At 39.9% G+C, this 20,967-nt stretch overlaps 1 protein-coding gene across 3 annotated transcripts in view; it reads right to left on the bottom strand.

Moving 5' to 3' along the window:
* The window catches only part of SH3GLB1 (SH3 domain containing GRB2 like, endophilin B1), a 38,389-nt gene that overhangs the window by 13,501 nt on the left and 3,921 nt on the right, over positions 1-20,967 (bottom strand). Inside the window, exons 2-7 of one of the 3 annotated variants that reach the window (XM_005298088.5) lie at positions 15,758-15,899; positions 9,476-9,604; positions 6,778-6,911; positions 6,247-6,339; positions 4,240-4,326; positions 2,046-2,069 (exon numbers count right to left, since the gene is read on the bottom strand). In XM_005298088.5, the coding sequence (XP_005298145.1) occupies positions 2,046-2,069; positions 4,240-4,326; positions 6,247-6,339; positions 6,778-6,911; positions 9,476-9,604; positions 15,758-15,899 (609 nt within the window). The remainder of the gene's footprint in view (positions 1-2,045; positions 2,070-4,239; positions 4,327-6,246; positions 6,340-6,777; positions 6,912-9,475; positions 9,605-15,757; positions 15,900-20,967) is intronic. The other 2 variants (XM_005298091.5, XM_005298093.4) reach the window with 2 other exon arrangements.

Raw genomic sequence — 20,967 nt, 5'->3', positions numbered from 1 at the left:
TAAGATTAGTTGTTCTAGTGGTTAAGTGATTCTTCATCACCTAGTCTCTTAAAAGCAACACTGGAGATATATTTCTAGTGATAAGCTATTTCAAACAGAAGTTATGGTTTGATTCAGAGAGTAGTTTATGAATCAGACTCCCCTCTCTCCCTGGGCTTTCAATAAAGGGGAAGGCAGATCAACATAAATGCATTTACATCAGTTACTGGGCCTTCGGAAGGAGGCGTGAGCTATAGGTTGGAGGATTTGACTGGGTGGTCTCTGGTTTTATTACTTTTTCATTTTTTAAACTCTACAGCACTTACAGCAACAGAGAGGTACTTTTATAAAGTACTAAGAAATTCAGAGTGTCTAGCCTCTCTTCGTTAAGATTTGAAAACAAATAAGCCAATAGCTAGCATTGAAAAGTTGCCACTGGATTTTTTCCTTAGATGTACATAACTCAGTCCCCCAGAATTGGCTTTTGGGATACGAGACAGCTCTCCAGACCACTTCTCTGCTAGTTGGGTGATGGAATGCCATTCAGGCTGCTGCGAACTGCACCATGACTAGTGACACCATGATTTGGCAACAAGCTCTGATGTTTTACTCCCAGCTCTCAGACTCCTTAAGACTTTTCTTCTTAGCCCTGGTCTACACTTGGGGGGTGGGATATCGATTTAAGTTATGCAACTTCAGCGACGTGAAAAATGTAGCTGGAGTCGACATACTTAGATCGACTTACTGTGGTGTCTTCACTGTGGTGAGTTGACTGCTGCTGCTCCCCCTGCGCCTCTCGCGGCGCTGGAGTACAGGAGTCGACGGGAGAGGGCTCGATTCATTGCGTCTAGACTAGACACGATAAATCGATCCCTGCTGGATCGATCGTTGCCCGCCAATCCGGCGGGTAGTGTAGACATACTCCTAGTTTTGCCATACGGAAAGAAAGGGGAACCAGTTTGATAGTGTTTATTAAAGCACTGTATGTGTGCTAAAATCCAACAGAAGGCACACAGAAGCCTCTAGTAAGTCAAGTGAAGTCTCAAAGTATCATCTTGCCAACCTATGGTTTGTGTCTTGCATTCCATTACATTGCAGGCAATTAGTTGTTTTGCAGGCCAACCCAAGAGTGCTAAGGCTAGCACTGCTTCTCCTTTTTTCATCCTCCTTCAGATGAGTTTGCTACATCCACAGTATCAGTTCCCCATTTGAGTACTAGGAGGCCAACAGTTGAATTTCTGTTTCTTAATTGGCAGTTCAGAGAACTACCACACAATCCTTCAGGAAAAAAAATACATAATCTACAAAGAAATTTATTACTGTGATTTGTTTGTAATAAGATACTGTCCTAAGAAATTAACTTTTGTAAGAGAAGCCCTACTGTCTTGTTACTTGCAGGCTTACCGTTTTTTCATATTATATTTTGCCACAAGAATGTCACATAGTGGCAGTAGTTACCCAGAAACAGTATTTCTTCAAATTCCAAGTTTATTCCTAAGTACGATGTACATCACTTAGGGTGACCAGACGTCCCGATAAAATTGGGACTGTCCCGATGTTTGGATATTTCGCAATACTCCATTTTTTCCCCCTCCTTTTTGCTCCACCGGCAGCAGTCCACTTTTTTTTTTTTGGCGCTCCGCCGGTGACCTCTCACCCCCCCCCCCCCCCCATGTGTTCTGATATTTTCTTCCTCTCATCTGGTCACCCTAACCTCACTTCACTACTGGAATCTGAAATTCTCTGTAAGGGGCTAAATAGTTGATGCAATACAGCAGAATAGCTGCCAGCAATGTATTAACTACACCTCTATCCCAATAGAACGCTGTCGGGAGCAAAAAAATTCTTACCACATTATAGGTGAAACCCTGTTATATCGAACTTGCTTTGATCCGCCAGAGTGCGCAGCGCCCCTCCCCCGCACCCCAGAGCATTGCTTTACCACGTTATATCATGTCGCGTTATATCGGGGTAGAGGTGTGCAAGAACATGGAACACCTTTTATTACACGGGTACCAAACAAGTAATTGTTTCATAATGCTGCAGTTTCTGAACCGTTTACTTACTTTTGTCACTTCCTCTGCCCAAATCTTGTCAGCATTAAGAGTTAAGACAGACATTTAGAATAACAGAGTGGTTTTAACATAGTAAGCCATACTTGTGTGTTCTTTAATAATACCTCCTTCCCCTTCGCCCGAAGATGTAAAGAGTGGACAACTGTGACTCACTGCACCCATATGAAGGCCTTTGCTATGAACTATGTTCAGTCAAGAAAACGTAATGCATTCTTTAAACACAATAAAGAATTCCAGCTTAAACTGCACACCTATAGCACTATATTACGTACATTATGTGATGTTATGGAGCTATTATAAAAAAAACTTAAGTGGATACTCTACAGAGCAAAAAAGTGATAAAAACCAAAATTCTGTAAAATGGGATACTTGTCCGTAAAACATGAAGCTCTTACAATGTAAAATATGTAACTACTTGAAATGGATACAAACTAGACAGTCTAAATTACTTATTGCAAGTTATAAATAAATTAATGATTTTTAATTTAGTTATGGATACTTTAAGGTTCATAAATTTGAAATACTGATCAACTGAAAGATATGCTCACCCTTCACAAGAGCCCACTAGACAAAACTATGTTAAATATAAAACAAATTGAGAGAAGCGATTTCTCTTGCCATCTTAATTCCATTATTGGTTGCTGCCTCCACAAGGACTTGCAATAAATTGGATAAATTTCAGTGAACTGAAACAATTGATTAAAAATTCTATTGTGACATCTCAATAATAACTTAACACAGCTAAAACAGGAGTCTTCCTAACAATGCAGCTTTCCTTTAGTTTATTATGTTGAAATTGGAAGTTTTTTGTCAAAGTTGTGGTTAAAATATGCAATTATGACCCAAGACTTCATTAGTTTTATAACTAGAGGCAAGATTCTTTGGTTTAACGATTCACTGTCCATCAACAATGGAACCTTAAACACTGAAGTGTTTATTTGTATTACAGGCCACACTGAAAATCAATGCCGTATTGTACCAGGTGCTGTACAGACCAAGGACAACACCAGATTGAGGAACCATCATAAGATATTGTGCATGTTCTACAGAAGTAATTTTGACTAGTGTGAAAACACTCTGGTCTAAAAACAGTGTGTAAATATTTTCCAGGCTGAGAAAGAATCAGCAAATCTTTGCAACAAGTATCTTACAATTGTTATTTCTAGATTAGCCCAATAATCATATTGCAATATTCATAGTTTCAATTGTTTGTACAATTAGTTTGATATCAAAGACAAGAAAGAGTCCCTAAAATATTTAGATCCACAGTTTATTCCAACTGTGATAGATGAGACCCTGATAGCATGGAAACTACAAAGATTATGATGTTGAGATTATTTATTAATACAATAATTCAAACAACATCTTGAGTCTAGTCAAATGCTATGGGCACATAGATATAACCATTTATGAGCAACCTATCTATCTATGTATGTGTGTGTGTGTTCCTGGCTCATCGGGTGGGTTTACTGTGAAATCTGGAATCATTAGGAGGTAATTAATGCAAATCCATAGAAATACGACACAGACAATTATATATACACTGGCTTGGACCGGGTTTCAGAGGTGAGCAAACAAACATCCCTTACCCCACAAAAAACTGCACGAAAAGTCAACCTGCACTGACTGCGGATGAAACTCTGAACCAACACATGTACAGACCCACCGGATTATGGGTAATCCCTGGTAAATTTAACTTGTGTTTATGACACTATTTTATGACATGTTCTCTGTAATGCTTTTGACTGGTTTTGGGGTACCCTCAAGGACACCATAAAGCAGTGTGCAGTTCCCCTGAAATGGTCCTGTACGAAATACTATGGGGAAAGTCAAATAATGCATTTCAGTTGTTTTCCCACAATTGCACTTAATTTTTCAATAGTAAATTTTTTTTTAAATTGGTACATTAAGCTTTCTGACATCAATAAAGTTGTGGAAACAAGGCTATAGTATTGCACACTTTAGATTATTGGCTGCAGTCTGACAAGGACAATTTAACAATATAGAGCCATGAGTCATTTATCTAGTACTTTTTTGGTATTATTAAAGTAAGGACTCCAAGAAATTGGAATATTGATTCAGTTCTCCATTCCAAATATTGGATATGACAATTAAGGCCACTAGAGTTGGATAGCAAGAGGAAACACTTTGTAAAGGAATGTATGAACACAGGAGGCCAACAAACCTTTAGCCATTTTACATGCAGCAAGTTGAGCATGTAAGAGACATTTACCATAATGTTATTTTCTTCAGGCTGAGACGTGTTTAGTTGCTTTAGTGCATAGACAGAGACAAAACCAGGTTACACTGTTATTACTGCAAGTGAACAATATGTTACAGAACACAAAATAGTTAAACACTGCAAGACTGAACTGAGCAAGTGGTGAAGCATACCTAGAAATCCAAACAGTTGCTGGTTTAGTTCAAGTAGTTTTATTCAGCCATTTTAAATACTGCTCTGGACTACTTCATTTAGCTATTGAACATAACGGTGCATGACTTATGAAGAGATTAAAGTTACATGTTACTCCATCTGCATTTGTTTCATTTTCTTTTATAGAACAGAGAAAACATTTGAAACAAGACCTGAGGCTATCACAAAGACTAGCGTTAAAACCCTCAATGAAAGCGTGTGCTACTGACTCAGACATTCACTACAGCTAGCAAGCCAGGCAAACTGCTTTTAGAAAGATCTATGGCAACCTGAACCAATCCCTCCACACTTCTTCACCCCCTCTTGATCTTCTGGCTTCTACTCTGAACATTCACTACCAACTGCAAGGTAAGGCTTTATAGGCCCTTTTGAGTATACCCTCTGGAAGCTTGAAACCCAGGGTTCAAGAGGCAGAAAAGCATTAAAATATTGTTGGTTTGAGTTAACTACTAAAGGGGTTTGGGACTGAAGTATAGGCAAGCAAGATGGTAATGTAGATGTACTTTTAATTACGTCACAAATTGAGGTGTACTTTATAAAACGCAGGTAGGCATACCCGTACTAGCTTTAGCACGGAAGACGTGATGGCATGAGCTTCAGTGCAAACTAGCTACCCCAGTTTAAGCATACCTGATATGTATTCTGTATGTATTCTGGTTGATAGCCCACACCAGGGTCTGTGCACCACATCTTCACGGCTATTGTTACCCATGCTAGCTAAATTAAAGCTAATTACAGGTATTACACCTTAATTTGCAATGTAGATGTACCCTGAGAGGTAGGAAGTCTCATGATCTACCACCATTGAAACACTGACAGATAAATGTTTACAGGACAAGTATTTTTCTTATTACTAGTCCTGTAGTAATGATCAGCAAGTAATTTGTTCCTCTGAATGAAGTCAGCAGATTAATTCCCTCCTGCAACTAACAAAAATCTAATAACGCATGTAAGCAAATCACAACATAACTTGAGAGAAAACTAAGATTAATGAGGCCACTTAAATGTTTTGGAAATGGTTGATCCTGGGATTTTTATGTTGAGTAAAATGGTTATCTGCTATACTGGACCTTGCAAGCTAATATCTAAGGTAACAGGACTTGGAGCTGCTGATATGTAAAAAGGTATAAAGAGGTGATAAATTCCCTGAAATTATGTAAAATGTGTGACAAACCATTCCAAAGAAAAAAGACAAGAATATTGAAGCAAAAAGTAATTTAGCATAGGACAAGGTTAAGCCTTCAGAAGACTCCCAACTGTTCCACTTATGCTCCCACATGTCTAGTAAAACAAACAAAAAACACAAACAAACAAGAGCAACTCTTAATGTTTGGCACACCCCACCTTAAAAATTACTATGTGAAAAAGTTGCTCCACATTTTGAAGTATTAGTGATTAGAAGTTAACACAAACTATGTGACTTATTACGGCTCAAGAATTGTCATTATGACAAAGGTTCATGTAGGATAGAAGAGGAGCAGCATAAAAATTTGCTATGCCTACATTTAAAAATAGTATTAAAGAAGACAAGAAACCCAACACAAAGTAAGCAATGTGCCATTTTCTCTTAGATTCCACCTAGGCATTTCTTATTCAGTTTGACATAGAAATATTTGCTGAAGTAATAATATTAATGTCTGGCTTCTAGTATAAGTAATTACAATTTTCATAGGGCCAGAACTGTCTACATTTGAGACCCAAATGGGGAGAGTTATAGTGAACTTCTTGTTTTTTTAAAGAAAAGATTATTCTACTTACTGCAGCTCTAGCTTCTGCAACTTTTGCCTTCTTCAGTCTGGTTTTTGCTGCATCCAAATCTAGTCTTTTATTTTGCAATAGTTTGCGTTCTTTCTGGAAGTTTAGGAAAATCAATTAGTTTAAAAGGATCATGAAATAAAATGTGGGCTTGTACTACATAAAGATAATCTACAGTAATAAGTGAGTGATATTTGTAACATACTGCATACAAGCGGCCTCCTAAAACTGAAACCGCAGGCATAATTAGATGCAGAATTAGATCCAGATCATTATTTTAACTCCTATCCAAGATAGGACACTTACTAAAAAGTGGCAGATTCAAGAACATTTTCTTGAACCAGACCTCCCCCCCCCCCCCCTTCTCTCCTCTCTAAAAACACGACAGGCATTACTTAAGACAAAAGTCAAGTCTCGACTGCTTTTTCCTTATTGGGAGTTTTCTTTAAACTCCATGTGATTTATCTATCCCTTTACTTAAATGTTTATATTTAGAACTATTTACAAGTGTTTACAATACATTTGTCAACTTACAGTAATTGTTTTATAATCTCCTTCTATAAAATTTCTTAGAGGAGTGAGGAAGTTTATAGCAGATGTCTGAATTAGTTCTCTATCTGCTGTTCCAATTCGCTTTTGTGTTTCTCCACATTTAATTAGTGCATTTCCTGTAAAGGAGAAGAGATGGTTGTTAAACAGTGATCCCTGTAGGTGGTTATGCAAATTTCTACAAGCACAAGAATTTAGGCCAACATTTTGAAGAATTACCAAATGCTAAACAAATTGCTTTTAAAGAAAAAGTTAGAACCAAGGCTGTTTTAATGAGAGTCACTAACTGGAAGTTCTGAAGGAACGAACATTCAGTGTTAGATCTTAATCTATCTGAATAGATACAGAATTGTGGTAGTGGTACTACCTATGGCAATTCTATTTCGCATTTGCTAATGAAAGTTCCAATTGTTAGTATTAATCCAGAAGCAATTTCCCCCTTTTGACAGTTTGAATCACCCATCTGAGGTTTTTGCTAAATAGAAAAATTTTAACTGTTGAGAATGCTTTTTGCATTTAATGTAAACTCTGAAAGTCTACTTTTGAACACACAGGTAGGATTTGTACTTTAATACAAAATGTTAGTAAATTTGATTCTGAAGAACAGTGTTATGAAAACAACTTCAGATAGACACCATCACACATTTCACTGTTCTTGGAATTTTTATTTAATTAAAAAAGAGGAAAGGGACTGGGGACCTTACCATTCAAAGTTTGTTTTGTATGCCCTTGAGGTATGGAACTTTTCAGTGCAAGTGCTGATCAATACCAATTTCCTACCAAAATTCATCCTTGCTCAACATATTAAGCATCATTCAAATGGTGTCATTGCAAGCTAATAGTGTAACGTTTATTTTTGCATCCTAGAATGAATTAAACAAGTTGCAATGGCTGTATACTTATAAGAAGTTACACACACATTGGTCTGAATAAGCTGAGTTTCATTTAGCTTGTTTTAAATAAAGACGAGCAAGCTTCAGGCCTGGTTAATACTTGGACAGCAAGCCACTGATGTTTTCAAGTATCTTGTCGCTTCTCTGATTGTAAAGGTTGCCACTACTAAAGTTATACCCATACACTTTCTGTGAAAATCTTTACTTTGGATGCTTCCAACAAAAAGAGTAGGTTATCTTCTACTTTAACAGAAAAGCCTATTACTTCTAGATGCAAAGATCTCTGATTAAATTCCTTGTGGAAATTAATCTCACAAAACAACTTTTTTTATTTACTTGCGGAGCTACCTTGTGTTCTGAAATGAAAACTATCAGGCTTTGTAATATGTGTATTTTGGCAACAATATACCTACACATTAACGGTTGGTTAATTTTAACTGTTACCTATATTAAACTGAAGGGTAGGTTTAAGAGAATGAGAACTGGACTTCATGTTAAGGCCCAGTCTCTAAAATTTTCCTGGAAAATGCCAGAGATGCCATTATAGAGGAGTAGGTTTTTGAGGGAGTAAGAGAAAGGTATCCATGAATAAGTCTACTATAACTCTAATAATCCCTTGTAGAAAGTACCGTATATACTTGATCATAAGACGGTTCGTTTATAAGCCGATCCTCCCCCTCCCCCCCCCCCCCAAGATGGATAAGTAAAAATGGAAATTCAGCGGTCAGCAAACTTTGGCTCCCGGGCCATCAGGATAAGCCGCTGGTGGGCCGAGATGATTTGTTTACCTTGAGCATCCGCAGGCACGGAGGTGAACCTAAGTAAACAAAGTGTCCTGGTGCACCAGCTGCTAATCCTGATGGACCGGGACAGCAACTGGTGGGGAAATGTGTGTGTGTGTGTGTGTGTGTGTGTGGGGGGGGGGGGGGGGGGGGGGAAGAGAGAGAGAGAGAGAGAGAGAGAGAGAGAAGAAGCTGGGAGTCAGGGGAGTAACCCCTGTGACCACCCCCCACATGACCCCACACCTAGCCTGGGACCCCCACACTCTCCCCATCCCTTCCCACCTTATCTGGGGAGGGCCAGGGGAGAATGTCTCTGACCTGGCTGCAGCCTGCTTGGGGGGGGTGGGGCCGAGCGGCACGGCTGCAGCCTGCCAACCCCAGAGCTGCAGCTGCTTCGAAGGCTGGGGGGGAGAAGAGAAGAGCAGCGTGGCCAGAAGCGGAGAGACTCTGGCCCCACCTCATCCCTTCTGGCTCTGCTGTCTCTCCTTGCTCCCTCTGTTGGGAGGGGCTGTGTCCCACCTCTCCCTCTCTATACCCGTTCATAAGCCGACCCCCTTCTCTGGTGCTTCCCTTTTTTACTAAAAATATCTGGCTTATGAACAAGTATATACGGTAGTTAAAGAGGGAGTCAGGACTAAAACTGCACTGAGATTTTAAACAAGAATTTAGTTGTTTCCAACAGCAATTTCTACTCTGCACACAGTACATATGTATTTCATATTTTTTTCAAAAAAATAACTGTATTCAAAAGACAGGAACTGCATTTTTCCCTTGTGACTAGACATTCATAGGGAAACAAAATGTGAGCTATCTATTCAGGTAGTAAAGTTATGCATTCACTAGGGGGGGTAGAGTTAGGGTTCCAATCGCAGCTATAACTAATGCTACTCTCATCTTCATTTTGGATTAAGACTTCAGAGCTTTAATATTCTCAAAGATGTACACTGAATACATAAATTTGTGCAGTCATTTTTTGAAATTTGAATCATCTTCTTAGCTCAAACTTACCGTATGCTGTTCCTGGGCCAAACTCATTCCCTGCATCAATCATATACTGGCCTAGTAGTTCTGGGTTATTCATACGACTTGGTGCTTTGCGGTCCAGCTTCTCGTAGACAAATTCTTCTATTCTAGCATCTAAAAAAAAGTGTTATTTGCTAATTTGAAGTGCAATTACTGTAAATCAAAGCAGTATTTAAAAAAAAGTGTTCATTCATAGAAAAGCAACTTACTAATTCATTCACAGAATATCAAAGTATTAGGTAATTGAGGAAATCGGATAGTGATTGTCACCAATGTGATATGTTAGTCTAAATATCCATCTGCTCTGTTTACAAGTATTTCTAGTATTATCCATGAAAATTCAATATAGGCTCGTGTAATAAAGCTAATTCATACCTTCTTACACAGCACCAGTATTAGAGGTTGTGCAGGCCACATTATCCCCCAGTAACACTTGAGCCACAGTGTCATTGAATTGTCATTAAATGCAGTTTCGACTAATTTCATCTGTAAACTAGCGTAGACATAGCCTAGCACTTTTTATAACTTATGTTGCTCAGGGGTGTGAAAAAAACACCCTTAAGTGACAAATTACACCAACAGAAGCACTGGTGTGGATAGCACTACGTTGGTGGGAGATGCTCTCCTTCAGACATAGCTATTACCACTCGTTGGGGGTGGTTTAATTATATCGATGGGAGAGCTCTCTCCCATCAGCACAGAGCTACTACATGGGAGATCTTACAGCAGCGCATCTGCATAAGTACAGCTGTGCCGGTGTAAGCTCTCTAAGGTAGACATGGCCTCAGTAAGCAGTTCTGAATTCACCAGGAACAGAACACAGCCTTCTTCCTTATAGCTACACTGATGTCTGTTTCCAAGAATACTTAGTAAAAACTCTGCCTCTAGAGTCAGTAGTAGATATGACTACAGGCAGGGAGTATATATGTTGAGTATGAAGGACTTTTTTTTTTTTTTATTAAAGAGACACGAAGTCTAGAAGCCACACAAGTTATGCTCGCTTCAGCTTTCATTTCTTTAATATTTCAATCTCTTTAATGTGCTAGAGATCAGTTTGACACTGAGCCTTGGATGTGAATACACCTCAAACTTTGACTTGGCTAGCGTCACGATCTGAGTTTTGTAACTTTGGCCCATCTCTAATTTCATAAAAGAGCACTTATGCTTACCACTGAAATGGTCAGGCACTTGTCATACATCTGCCACAAGTTTCTGGTGAGCTAGATTAGCATTTTGGGGTAAGGACTATTGTATAGCACCAAGTACACTTTCCCCACGTTAGTGGTTGCTTGTACCCTTTAACTGTAGCATAAACAAATCCGTTCCCCCTGTTTACATATCTATTAATACTACTTAGAATCCAGCATTCTTCTATAGCAGAGCTTTTAGTTCCATTACTCACAAGAATGAATGGCTGTGCTTGGATGGTGGAGAGAGGATATAAATGTCTTAAAGGTACCAAATAAAGCATTTATGCAGAAAGCATTAAAAGAACTTAATCTACTGTTTTAGAGAAAGGCAGATTAAGATGAAGAGGGATAGCTAATATGAACTGAGTATTTTCAGATTAGATCAAAACTGAATACAATTCAGAGAGCTGAAAATAAGGTTTTGCCAGCATAATTGAGATATTGCCATCCATTCATTATTTACACCCAGCCTGTAGTTAATGACTCAGATTTCTCTTTAAATGTTTAGTGAGACATTTTATAGGCTGTTTACTTTACTTTTTTCTCTTTTAAAACCAGAAACCCAAATTATGTAAGTGTTTAACTTTATTTCCTGTATTATTTCAGGACAGAGGCTCAAAGCACTGTAATTGTATTATCTACAGTCTGAGTGAACCAGAGACAGTTTAGATTTTAAGTGGTTAGACACATGTTTCAGGCCTTAAGTTTGCTGATCAAGAGAGATCAGATACTGCATTGGAACCTAGACTTGAATCCTAGACTTAAAGTCAAGCCAGCCTCCCATAGCACTCCTGCCAAATAGATGGCCCATCTGAGCTCAGAAGGGGAACCTGAAGCTATTGCCTCCAGCATTACTGCTTCTCTGCTCCTAGCAGCAGTTCCAAGGACAAGGGAAAGAGACCAGCCTGTGGAATAAGGTCCGTCCGTCCGTCAGCATTAGAGTGAGGTTAACCACTGGTGAAGGAGTTATGTGAGACCTGTCTCATTTCCAAGCATTGTGAATGCACAGCTCCTCCAGCAACTCAATAGAAGGGGAAGTAAGGAAGTGTTGCTTACTTTTAGAGTAGGGGAACATTAGTTCCAGCTACCAACTGTGATAAATGTGACTTGTTGCCAAATACACTCAAACCCTCCCCTACATATCTGAATCCCTACCATTTCAAAGGGGGGAGGGAGGGAAAGAGGAAAAAAAGAGGGGAGAGAAGAGGGTGAAAGGGGAGGGAAAGTTACTCAGCTTGGGCAGTCACATCTTTTCCAATACCATTAGTTTATCAGCCATTCATCTACAGGGGTCAAATTCCCTGCAACCATCCTATAGCTTTAGGAAGCAAAGAACTTAACCCTCTGCAGCATCTACTCCTCCTCTTCCCCAAAGAAGAGAATGGAGCTAGCATTTTTGTTATAGGCCATTCTATTCATGTGGTTTCATAGAATTTGGCTTTTAATTATATTTTTATTCAAGGCCTGTGTGTCCAGCTGCTGCAGAATTTACTCTGGAATCCACCTCTTGCAACAAGCGTGTTCCATTTCAGCACCATTCACTTAAGAGAATTGTATCTATTTTTCGGGACTCGGGAAAACTTTGAAGATGTGAAGCAAGCTTAAGTTGGAGGTCTGAATATATAAACAGCTTGAAACAATAGCTCCGAGAGGCATGAACTGATCACCTGTTGAGGTGAGTGTAAGACCGAAACCCGAAGATGACAGTTTGCATCAATATTGTCAACTATTTCACTGCTGCTCATTTTAGTAGACTTATACAGCTAATGTGCTTGTTCCACAAACCTAAACTGCCTTATACCATGAGCCCCACTCACCTCTTTATGCAGCTGCCAAAACACTCAGCTTTACCTTTGATTTGTATTAAAGCATAGTTGCTTTCTAGAACCTAACTGGCATATCAAACTAAGTGTGGAACACCATAAAATTGATTTTTTTATCTGAACAGTACCAGTTGTAACACTTAATTTCATGCTGAATTAATCAAAAACACCCATCTTTTAATTGAAGAGAATCTAACAGGATTTCCAGTTTGCCACACCAGACTGTCACAGAATCCAGGTATCTTGCAACAGAGTTTAGGTCCAGCTTCCCATGGAATACTGTGAAGATGTGGACAGCCTACAATTTATGATTTCTAGTAGGTACTATGAAGTTGTGAAAACTGCTGTATCACTGAATACCTCTGTGTAAAAATGGAATCCACCATGGGCGGACAGTTCTTGTGTACCCACCAAGCTAGGGAAAAAGGAAAGCAGTTACCCTTAGTAACTGTATTTTGACCACACAAAGGATATGTTGAGGTTGGCTGAAGTTGGGGAAAACCAGTTCTCCGAACTCCTCAACAGCGAGCTGAGATTTGGAACAGCTGAACAGAAACCAACGTAGTGATGCTAACCTTTGAACCCTCTGAGGCTTTGTGGGTCGGGGAAGACTCTCAGCCACACAGGACGTTTTGGGCAGGAGAAGGGAAAAGATTGGGATGTTTTTGTAGCAGGGAGCCCTGGTACAGCTGCAGGACCAACCAAGGTTAAAGTGCTCCACCACTAGGAAAACAAGCCATGAACTGCAGGAGGAACATGGAAACCCACAGAGAACTCTGACCCTAGCCCAAAGAATGCTCTGGAGTGGTGAGCCAGGGAAATGCATGCAAGCTGTATTTTTGGACAGATCTGGGTACTTCCAATGCAATTAAAGAGAGTAAAGTCTGTGTTATGCCTATCACACTGAAGAGTTAACCCAAGCGTATAGAACAGTTTCCAGATGAACAGACTTTGACACAGCTTTTCTATTACTTTAAGATCAGCAGTTGCAGACTAAATCAAAGTTGAAAAAAATCAAGGGGTTCTTGCTATAATTGTACATGGTACTGTGCATTAATATGGAACCTTAAGCAGGGTGGATAAAAATCAACTTTTTAAATAAAAAAGAAATTTGATGTGTTTAATACACTCCCTTTAAAAAAAAAAAAGTGTAGGTTGCCATAATTTCAAATATATTAAGGCCTAAACTCAGTATAATCTATTATAATTATTTAAAGTAAGTAAAAATATTGAAGCAGTATACCACTTCTGCTGTGAAATTTTTGGAGTCACTGAACTGGTGGAATTCACTGGCTGAGCACCTGGAACCAGAGTCTGTTTAAGTGCTAAACCAGCTTTTGATGGCAGTAGCCACTTTTGTAGGTGCAGAGAATATTTTCTTTTCAATTTATTCAATTCAATGACTAGTTAATTCAGAGTTGAGAAGCCAACTGAAAATTGAAAAGGAAAAAAAAAAAAGCAGGAAAGTTTGTTTTCTATCCACTCTCTAAATAAAAATGAGGTGTGTGCAGATGAGATCTAGTAGTACTGAAGTTTTGAAGAACAGTGACCATACACAATCAGTTCAATTCAATAACTACGGATAATACTTACTTTGTTTGTTAGGCCAGTGTCAAATGAAAACAGGTTTGATAAACTTTGTCCAGCACATTTAAGATGTTTTGTGTTACATAAAACAGTTTTAAAATTGGTTTGTGCATTTTTAATTGAATTCCAATTTCTATCCAAATATAGCTCAATGTAAATGAGTAAAAGTTAGTCTAGCAAATTAAGGCATTAGTCAATTTTAACTTAAAAATGTAAATGTTAAGATTATGAATAAATGTATGCAAAGCTATATAGTTGCTTAAATGTTTATAGATATTGTTTTCTCTGGTTAGGAAAGAGCATCAAATTTAGTATAAAGGCTATATTTAATTGAAAAAAAAAGAAAAAGAAAATCAATGTTTTAATGGTTACCAACCAATGAGAATCAACCTGTCTTTAGGAAAATAACTGAAGAGTACAAATGTAAAGTAAAGTATTTAAATCAAGGTTTCCTGCTTGATGATTAAATGATGATTTAACAAACGAAAAAAAAAGAAAAACTGGTTTACATCAACCCACCCCAAAAGACATTAAAAACAGTTTATACATTTTAATACATGTTAGTTAATGAGAATCATATGACCCACTAATAAAAAAAATCTAGAAGAGGAAATGAAGATTATAATCAATTGAAACTATAGGGGGAATTCAGATAGAATATAACTCAAGAAAATCATTCAAGTAGAAATTGGCCAGGATATTAGGTTTACAACTTGGAGTAAAGCCAATAGTTTGCAATGAAAAGCTTAGTTGATGAATTTAGCCTTATTCTGTGAGCAAATTTGAATTTATTCACTTTAAGGATTTACTGCCAATATTTGACGTTTGAGCTCTGTTGCTTGTGTGTGACCAATCAGCTAAGGATCATGATCTTGTTTATTTTCCAACTGAATAAGAACACAAGCTCTTTTGGTTTCCACAAATACATATGAAAACTTGAAGTTTTGTGAACATTTCCCCAGTAAACCACCACTCAAATATTTGTGAAAAACAAACCAAAAGGGCAATTAGCATGGCCAGAACAGATTTGTTACAAAACTCAGAAGTATGCTGGCATTGTTCACCAAGGTCTAATCAAAACTCTTTTTTGTAAAAGAGTCACTAAAGGTAACATGACAAGTGATCAGAACCCCAGTTCCTATTCTCAAAACAAAAAAAACAAACAAAAAAAAGAAAATATCAAGCAGCATCATGCCCCTAATACAATGGTGGAGAAGCAACACAATACAGACTGAGGGAAAAGTGACACCTATTAAAATAAACATATCTTCCCTAGCATTTTGTTTTCCTTTGGGCTAGGAGAAATTCTCTCATCTTAGTACTGATGAAGAGAGACCCTGCATAGCTTAAATAGGCTCTGATCCTGTCAGATCTCAAGATGTTTTGAGACAACCCACACGCAATCATTCTGTTAGATTCCAGTTGCCATCTTATGCAGTCAAGTCTTTGCACTGGAATTAAGAGTTAATTTGTTTCATTATATCAAAAAAGCATTGTACATCTTGTACATGTAAGAGAAGTTTTAAACAGGAACAATGAACAGCAGTGTGTATAAACATGCAGCAGTGACTGCCAAATACACACACACACACACACACACACACACACACAAATAGACAAGCTTGTTGGCACTAAAGTATAGATGAAAAACCCAACATGTTTCTTACTTGGGTTTGGCTGCAATAAAACTTCTGTCTGTTTCATAATTTTTTCTGTCCACAGTTTAGTACATTCTGCTTTGCTGAGGAGGTTCTCCAAGTGAGCATCCAGTTCAGTCTTCTCTGCTTGACCAAGTTTTTCTTCGGTAAACTATAGGTTAAAGAGAGCTAGATTAGCAATACTAGTCTGGTCAGCACAAACAGCCACGTGTAATGTTAGCCTTTAACTAATTATGTTTTATTTTATGTATAAGCTTTTTGAAGACTGACACTTTACTCAGTCTTCAGCAACTAAGCCCTACTAATATCACCGAAAAATAGTTTTAAATGAAATGAAGATACCTTTGAAAGCTAGCAAATGTGCATTTGAATTTGCAAGTTCCTAGTTTTAATTTATTTCAGTAAGAATTTGAAATCTCAAACATAAACACCAGTTGAAATGAATAGTAAGTCACCATAATAAGATTTTAGTTTTAACATGGGGAAATTTCGTGCTCATAAAAAGAGCACATAGCATCTTTGTCTGGATCTAGACAGAGGTATGCTTTCCCAAACAGCTTTATTATTACACCTCAGTCCTCACTTGCAAACCTGGTGCCCATCACAAGCAGATATTTAAGTCTAGGTAACCAGCAGCCATTTTAAGTTGAGTTTTAGTCTTCCAGTTAAAGAAAATTGCACACTAGTGGGTCTGGGTCTTGTTCTAACCCCTGAACTAATTTAGTGTTTTCACCTCCATCTCCAATGTTAGATTATGTACTCATCTGACAACCCCGTTCAGGTTGGCCATTTTCAGGGAAGGAAACCTGGCTAGGCAATTAAATCCCTAGCAAGTTGACAAATTTAACATAACCAGACTACAAGTACAGTAACTCCTCACTTAAAGTTGTCCCGGTTAACGTTGTTTTGTTGCTGATCAATTAGGGAACATGCTCGTTTAAATAGGGTTACCATATTCAAACATTTAAAAAAAAAGAGGACACTCCACAGGGCCCCGGCCCCGCCCCTGGCCCAACTCCGCCCCTTCCCCACCCCTGGCCCCGCCCCAACTCCACCCCTTCTCCGCCCCCATTCCAACCCCTTCCCCAAAGTCCCTGCCCCAACTCTGCCCCCTCCTCTGAGCACCCTGCATTCCCCTCCTCCCTCCCGCTCTGATCTTGGTTGGGGGTTGCTAAGTGCTTCCCTGCTCCCCACTCGCCCTGCAGCCCCTATGCCCTTGCCTGCCCTGCTCCTCACCCTGCAGCCTCTGCACCCCCCCGCCGCCTCTGTGCCCCCCTGCTCCCCACTTGCCCTGCAGCCTCTGCACCCCCCCCACCCCTGCAGCCTGTGCCCCCTGCTCCCCACTTGCCCTGCAGCCTCTGCACCCCCTGCAGCCTCTGTTGCCCCCTGCTCCCCACTCGCCCTGCAGCCTCTGCACCCCCCCACCCCTGCAGCCTCTGTGCCCCCTGCTCCCCACTCACCCTGCAGCCTCTGCACCCCCCTGCCCCTGCAGCCTCTACACACACACACACACACACCCCGCCGCCTGCCCTGCTCCCCCCACTCACCCGGCAGAGGGTGAAATGCAGGCTCCACGTGGAATCAAACACAGCCCCGCTGCTCTGTGGAGGAGGAGGGAGGGGTGAGGGGGGAGGGACTCTGGCTGCTAGAGGCCCTAGTGGCTGCGAGCGGCTTTCAATCAGGCCAGGCGTCCAATCAGCCGCGCCGCACAAGGGGAAGGGGGAAATCCCGGACATTTCTACTTGATTAGAAATCCCCCTCCCCGCCCCGGACGGCCATTTAACACTGAAAAAGCCAGACATGTCCGGGGAAAGCCGGACGGATGGTAACCCTAGTTTAAAGTTGTGCAATGCTCCCTTCTAACGTCATTTGGCAGCCACCTGCTTTGTCCACTGCTTGCAGGAAGAACAGCCAGTTGCAGCTAGCTGGTGGGGGCTTGGAACCAGGGTGGACCGGCAGCTCCCCGCTCTCCTAAGTTCCCTGTGCTGCAATCGCCCAGCAGGCTATCAACGGGTTATCAATCGGCAGTTCAGCTGTCCCTCCCCCCACTGCCACGTGCTGCTCCTGCCCTCTGCCTTGGAGCTGCTCCCAGAGACTCCTGCTTGCTGTGCAGGAGGGAGGGGCCACAGGGGGGGGGGCTAATGTCAGGGTGTCCCCCTCCCCCTTGCTCCTGCACCCCACTTACCCCTTCTCCATGTAGAGCAGGGAGGGGACACGGAGGGAGAGAGACAGAGAGCTTGGGGCAGCAGCTGCTGCCTCAACTTCCTGATCCACGTAAAAAGACAATGCACTTAAGAGTGGGTCATCTTACTTAAAGGGGCAGTGTGCATCTCTCTCCCCCACACACAAGGTGTGGGTCTGTCTTTGTCTGCTATGCTGTCTCTCCTCCCTCCTGTTTGTGCTGCCTTGATTAGAGGCTACAATAACAATGTGTTAACCCTTGAGGGCTCAGCCCAGTGCTAGTTCATCATTTAGCAGCAAGGCATTCCCTGGGAAATATCCCTCCCTCTTCCACCCTCTAACTTCACCATCTCAACCAAGCTTCACAATCATCATAGCTGTGAACAGTATTAAATTGTTTGTTTAAAATGTATACTATCTATATAATAGATAGCTTTTTTGGTCTGGTGAAAAAAATTTCCCTGGAACCTAGCCCCCCCCCTCTACATTAATTCTTATGGGGAAATTGGATTCGCTTAAAGTCGCATTTTTCAGGAACATAACTACAATGTTAAGCGAGGAGTTACTGTATTCTGACTGCAAAGCTTCATTTGTAGTAACCTCAACATTCTCTGCAGTAAGCTGTACATGATAACCAAAAGCAAAACTAACTGGAAAAGGAATTGGATTGAACAATCTTGTTTCTCTTTCCATTATGCAGAGTGAAAAAAGGTAACTTGGTAGTGCCTCCTTTTCAAGACTGGACATATGTTCAGCTTCCCTGGGGTTCCACATCAATGCAAGGAGCTGTACAAACATTGTCTGTGGTCTTATTTTATAGGCATATTAATATTGTTCTGCTTTCTAATGTTCAAAAAAATAATTTCAAAACTGTTACATTGCTTTATGTTTGCTAAAATTAATGTTTGATTAAATGAAGTTTGATTAAACCATGTTTTCCACAACAGAAATAAAGTAAGGTGGATAGCAAAAGAATAAGGAGTTACTCTTCCTATTAACAGCATGCACTGTTCCTTTTAATGGTGAAAATTGGAATATAGATGGAGACCCCAAATTTGCCAGTCAAGACAGTTCCTTATTGAATCAGTTCAAAAAACAGATCCTCATCCATCAAGCAGATGGAAGTTTATAAAAACATTAAGGTTTGGCTTATAAAACATGTAGCTCTTGGTTATGAACTAAGGCCAAATCTACCCTACAAACTGTTGCCAGCATAGCTATGTAGGTCAGAAGTGTGATTTGTGATCAACATACCTGTGCTGGCAAAGCAGTCCTAGTATGGAAACTGCTTTTGCTGGTAGAGTTTATTAGCCTAGATTAGCTATACCATCAAAAGTACAGTTTATACTGACCGTAGTATCTGGGTGAGACTGGTGCAGAGCTAACTGGCTAAAACTAATCCAAATAAGGTTGAGGTGAAATTATCTGGCTGGAAGAAGCAACGCAAAGGGACTGCAAGAATATTGGCTTGTTTAACTGAGTGTGCATCTCCACCATTTGTTTGTCAGATTCACAACACAGGAGTCCGTTTAGACTCCAAGCTGATACCAGAAGATGTGGCTTGCTCAGCTTTTATTATTTACATAAAGCTAGGAGGCTGCAACCATTCATTTTGTATGCAAACCTCACAACTATCATCCCTGCCTTTGTCACCTCAAGATAAAACTACTCCAATGCATTCTGTGGGGCAACATTTTAGAAGTTTCCAGAAACTGAGGCTAGTGAAGAATGCAGCTGCCCGCTTGGTAGTTGGGATGTCTTGCCACGATTCTCAGTGGCTGTCTGTGGGTTTCCAATTTACAATATTGGTTTTGACCAATAAAGTCCAGAATGGCAGAGAACCAATGGGAGAGAGTGCCATACCACAGAGCATTAAAACTGCTCAAGATTAAGTGCCCACTAGCATAAGAAAGAAGACATTGCTGGCTAGGCATTCTCCATGAGGGACACTTCCCTCTCCCTGATCTGTAAGAACCCAAATATCTGAAGGGCATCCTGCCAAGTCAACCTGCCACCATCTCAGCAGCATCTGAGAGGGGAACTTAAAAAGTGTGGAACTGCTGGAACAAGGATATTTGAGTTTCTAATTGCTGCATGGTGGGTGCTGTACATTAATTATGTTTAGCTATCCATTTTGCTGTATTTTTAATTATGGTCAAGGGTGCATAGAACATACGGATATGTGTTTTAAACAAATACAATACTTCCATATTTTAAATAATTAAACTCAGTTTCTTTTTCATCATTTGTGTTTACTTTTTCATCATACTCAGAAACTGGAATAAGATTGGTTAGTTTCTCTTTCTAGTTCATAACCTTTAGTGTAAAGAACGTTAGGGTACAGAAACTGAAGTTTTATAGACATTAAGACATTTCTAGTTCTGTTGTGTTCTTAGATTGAAAGCTCCTGAGGTAGGGAAAGTGCCTTTACAAGCACCATAACTTGTGTGATGACTAAGTGACATTCACCACAGTTTACTTTTTAGGGTTAACTAATTTCAGTAAGTTACACTGTCATTTTTGATACAGCATCCTCTAAGTCATTCGTCTTACGAATGAAGAACTTTTCTGTTGTCCTAATGATGTCTGTATGAGCCTTCCAAGTAACAGAGAAGCTGATTGGACAATTTTACTATTCACCATTTTGTGTAAATGCAGGGTATCAAGTACAGTTTCAATTGAGAGAAAAGACTTAAGCACATTAATTTTGAACGTTATTTGCAATGTAGTAACAACATTTTTAGACACAAATGATTGTTGTATTGATGTTCCCCAAAGTAAATGCCATACTACTGCCACTCTAGTTCTCCCCAAAGTGGCGAAAGCTACCTTAAACTCTAAATTGGAAATGGCTTTGTTTCACATCCTCTTCATGATTTATGTATTTAATATTCAAAACTGAAAAGGTAAAGGAGGCAGTGTCCTGCACCCTGAAGATTTGCCTTAAACTTTTAAGGGATAGCTAGCACATGGCTGCTCCAAAAAAGGCAGATGCTGTTACATTTTAATAAAAAGATAGATAAGATTTTTGTAGAGCT

The sequence above is a fragment of the Chrysemys picta genome, chromosome 8 (genome assembly GCF_011386835.1).
Source record: "Chrysemys picta bellii isolate R12L10 chromosome 8, ASM1138683v2, whole genome shotgun sequence".
NCBI classification, from domain to species: domain Eukaryota; kingdom Metazoa; phylum Chordata; order Testudines; family Emydidae; genus Chrysemys; species Chrysemys picta.
Note: the sequence above shows the minus strand (reverse complement) of the source record. Positions and strands in the feature narration are given on the sequence as shown.